Below are 3845 nucleotides of genomic sequence, written 5' to 3'. Positions count from 1 at the left end.
CAAATTGCATGGTGCTTTCTAACATTCCATGTATCTTCTCAAGCTTTGAATATATAATTCTTGATCAAAATAATAGGCTCAAGAGTATAGCTCAAGAAATCAAAGAGTTGGGTACAATAATCTTACATGCAACAACTTAACTCTTACAACCCGTCATTTGCTATAGAATAAAATTTTAATTACTTATTCAATTCAAAACTAACTGATAATTATTTTGTATGTATGCTTACAAAACGGAAAAACAAATCAAGTAGAAAAAAGTTTTAAATTCAATCACAAACTTATACACAGTTTTTTTTTTTCTAAAAAATTAATTGGAGTAGAAAAGTGGATGTAAGAAAGCGTGATTTTAATTCACGTCTAATCAAATGTAAGATGGACATCCTCATTTAAAAATTAGCAAAAGCTTTCAATAAATAACGAACAAAGACTTAATAAGGGTAATTAATTTTTTGTAGAAATTACAAGAATGTAAATAAAAATTTAAAACAAATTGTGATTAATTAACGGTTCAAAGAAATGTTATATTTTGTGATACCAAAATTTAAATTCATTTAAACACTTTCCGAGTAATAAAAATACTACCAAAAATTAGTAAATGATTAATAAAATAAAATATATAAAATGTTACCTTTAATAATTGATGAAAAAATTGTTAAAATGTGAGAGAAATTCTTTAAAAGGGACTAGAAAATTAAAACTTCTTAAGTGAATGTTGCGCTAGCTGCATGATGAGACGATGCTTGCACCCAATACCATTTCAAGAAATGTGAACTCGAATTAGCATAAAATAACCCATTCACATCAAAGTTAATGATAATCAATTAACCAAATATATATAAACAAGAAATTATTCATTTATATATATGTTCGACAATATATAGTAGCCACAAAAGTTATTAACTCTATAATAATAATAATAATAATAATAATAATAATAATAATAATAATAATAATAATAATAATAATAATAATAATAATAATAATAATAATAATAATAATAATGATACAGTACAAACTTTACACAAAAGGCCTAATTAAAGATCCATATGTAATAACCTAATGCAAATTAAAATTATCAAAATTATCATTGTCTTTTATTAATTCTACAATAATGTTCAATAATATAGAACTATTGTTGAATATATTGTATACAAATATATGTACTTTATACTTGGTATGGTTTTTTTTTTTTTTTTTTTTTTTTTTTTTTTTTTTTTTTTTTTTTTTTTTTTTTATATCCCTGTTTCTGGTGAAGAAGAGAGGTTTAGGGGGTTAATACTTGATTATCAACTAGATAATCATGCAATTATTGCTAAACACTATAAGAGGCCCATTAATTAATTAAACACCCCCTTGCCTCTTCTATAAATCTCTCTTCAACAACCGAAAAACTCGAAATTAATCAATATGTACCTACATATATATATGATGCCTAATCAAACTGTATAATATATGACTAAGCTAAGTGTATAATATATACGAGTAGTAAGGCATATAATTCATGGTTAAGAATCATAAAGATATGAATAATCATCATATATCTTAACTATAATCAATAATAATGATTACTTAAACCGGAACTCGGAGGCAATCACGAGTACCAGTTTAATCCAGGAAGAGGATATTGTTGCCTGAACACCCCGTCGGAAAGTCCCCCTAGCATCGGTTGTTGTTGGTGCAACGGCGGTGTTGTCTGAGATGGAAGTTGGTTGAGAAGACTAGACATGGAATTGATGTTGTTGAGGTGGTTGTTGTTGTTGTTGTTGTTGTTGTCATGATGATCACTCCTTGCTCCACTTTCCTCGCTACTGTTGTTATTACCCACAATAGTAGTGTTGTTGTTGTTGTTGTCGATGCTCATCTGAAGCATCGACAATCTCTTGCCAGGACTACCACCACATCCCGATTCAGGATCATTATTGTCGCCCCAGTATAGGGACGGCATAGACCTCTTGAGAGGCAACAACGGCGAGGAGGGAGCTCCATGATGGTCCGCCATACCATGATGTTGATTACTGCCCATCAAACCTTCAAACAAACCTTGTTGATCAACAACATGAGAAGTAGTGAGAAACGACCCGTAGTTTAAAGAGTTTGTGTTCCCCTTTGGTTGATGAAGTCCAACGTTGTTTATTGAGGTTGGATTACATGACATCGACATGGACGACGACGACAAACCTCCCATCATCATCAAATCCTCCATGGAATCATCTCGCTCGTGATCCATTGGCCGGGTCGTATTGTTCTTCTTGTATATTCGACATAACACCCAATCATCCAACTACAACCATGTAATAACAAAACACATCATCAACATCCATGTCTAAAACACCACATACATATATTATCTTTCCAGTAATAAATTAAAAAAAAAAAAAAAAAACATAACATGATATCATTCGTAACATATAAAATATTCCTTTGTTGCACATACTTAGTACGAATTGAATAGATAAATTACCCGCAATGAACCTCCTTTTTTGTTATGACAAAGATCATAACCAGGGGGTTTGTTGCTGTTGGGTTTAGAAGCGTCAACCCAACGATATTCGTGCATGATCCAATTGGTCTTGACACCTCTAGGAGGTTTACCACCGTAAAACACGAGCGCCTTTTTCACACCCACTTTCTGATTACCACTGCTTAATACAGGCTTGTCTGTTCCGGTGGCTTTCCAATAACCCGATGTCGCCGCACGGTTCGGCCGTGCTCCGTTCGGGTATTTCCGATCCCTTGGGCTAAAGAAATACCACTCTTGCTCCCCAAACACGGCCTTAGCTGTTCATTAATCAAACAACATAAAGAATAAGTATTAAGATAATTATAATAATAATAATATATTAAGATTATGATTCAATCATTTATACATGATTGTTATTTATTTATATATTTATTTGACATAAGGAAAAAAAAGGGAGGGAAATTACCAGGAAGTTCCCAGGGGTCGAACTTATAGAGATCAATCTCGGCTATGATGGAGACAGGAAGAGGGGTAGATTGGACTTTTCGCTTGAGATAATGAACGACGAGCTCTTCGTCGGTAGGGTGAAAACGGAATCCTGGCGGTAGATGCGGCTGCGGTGGCGGCTGTGACTGCGACTGCGACAACGTCTCCTGTGGCTCGCCACCCGCCGCCGCCGGAGAGTGGGTGCTATCCATGGATAATATCACTAAAATATAAATATAACCGAAACAGATCACTTGGAATTATTTGTAATCAAGTGTAATAATAATTTTGGGTGATATTTTATTTTTATGGGTTTCAGGGGAGGTTGTACTTGTACTTGATAATAAGAGAGATGATGTTGAAACTTGAAAGAGAAGAAAAGAGAGGAGAGAAATAGCCTTAAAATGTTGAAGTTGGATGGCCCCATTCTTTTATATGCATGACATGAGTTTGTGGGTCCCACTCTTTTGTTGGGTAATGATACTCTGTGGTGGTCATTAGTGAGAAAACAAAACAATTTTATTTTATATTTTTATTAAATTTTATTTTACTACACCTACATCACTACCATAAAACAGGATGAATTATTAGAGTATGGTTTCAAACTAATCACGTGTTTATATTACAAATATAGATTGTTTCAATTTTTATTTTTATTCATATTTTTTTTTTAAATAATGAATAATTATAAACATGGAAGATATAGATTAGATTCTTTACTTTATATTTCAAGCTTTATCACTGACTCGTTTATTCAGAAAGCTCAGGTGATGAGAAGTGAGGTTGAGAAAATTAATATAGATTCTTCATCCATGCGATAAGGTTTAGGAATAGTGAGAGAAACCATTCGTGTGATGTGATTGTCTCTTAAACTTTAGTATGATTAACATCAATT

The 3845-nt window shown here is 32.5% G+C and overlaps 1 protein-coding gene across 1 annotated transcript; it reads right to left on the bottom strand.

Annotated features, from left to right (window-relative positions):
* Positions 1 to 1454: 1454 nt before the first annotated feature.
* Positions 1455 to 3335, bottom strand: LOC145576792 (NAC transcription factor 56-like). Its single transcript, XM_081634493.1, has 3 exons — positions 2931 to 3335; positions 2465 to 2781; positions 1455 to 2284 (listed from the first exon to the last, which is right to left on the bottom strand). Exons 1-3 carry the CDS (start codon positions 3160 to 3162, stop codon positions 1595 to 1597), a joined length of 1239 nt encoding a protein of 412 aa, XP_081490619.1. The 5' UTR covers positions 3163 to 3335; the 3' UTR covers positions 1455 to 1594.
* Between the last annotated feature and the right edge of the window lie 510 nt (positions 3336 to 3845).

The sequence above is a fragment of the Chenopodium album genome, chromosome 13, assembly GCF_948465745.1.
Source record: "Chenopodium album chromosome 13, dcCheAlbu1.1, whole genome shotgun sequence".
Classification (NCBI taxonomy): Eukaryota; Viridiplantae; Streptophyta; class Magnoliopsida; order Caryophyllales; family Amaranthaceae; genus Chenopodium; species Chenopodium album.
Note: the sequence above shows the minus strand (reverse complement) of the source record. Positions and strands in the feature narration are given on the sequence as shown.

Excerpts from the sequence above, each read along its gene's own strand:
- LOC145576792 (XM_081634493.1), bottom strand. The coding sequence starts at position 3,162 with ATGGATAGCACCCACTCTCCGGCGGCGGCGGGTGGCGAGCCACAGGAG. Across the intron at positions 2,782-2,930 it reads CGACCCCTGGGAACTTCCTG|CTAAGGCCGTGTTTGGGGAG; the intron begins GTAATTTCCCTC and ends ATTAATGAACAG. Across the intron at positions 2,285-2,464 it reads AAAAAGGAGGTTCATTGCGG|TTGGATGATTGGGTGTTATG; the intron begins GTAATTTATCTA and ends ACATGGTTGTAG.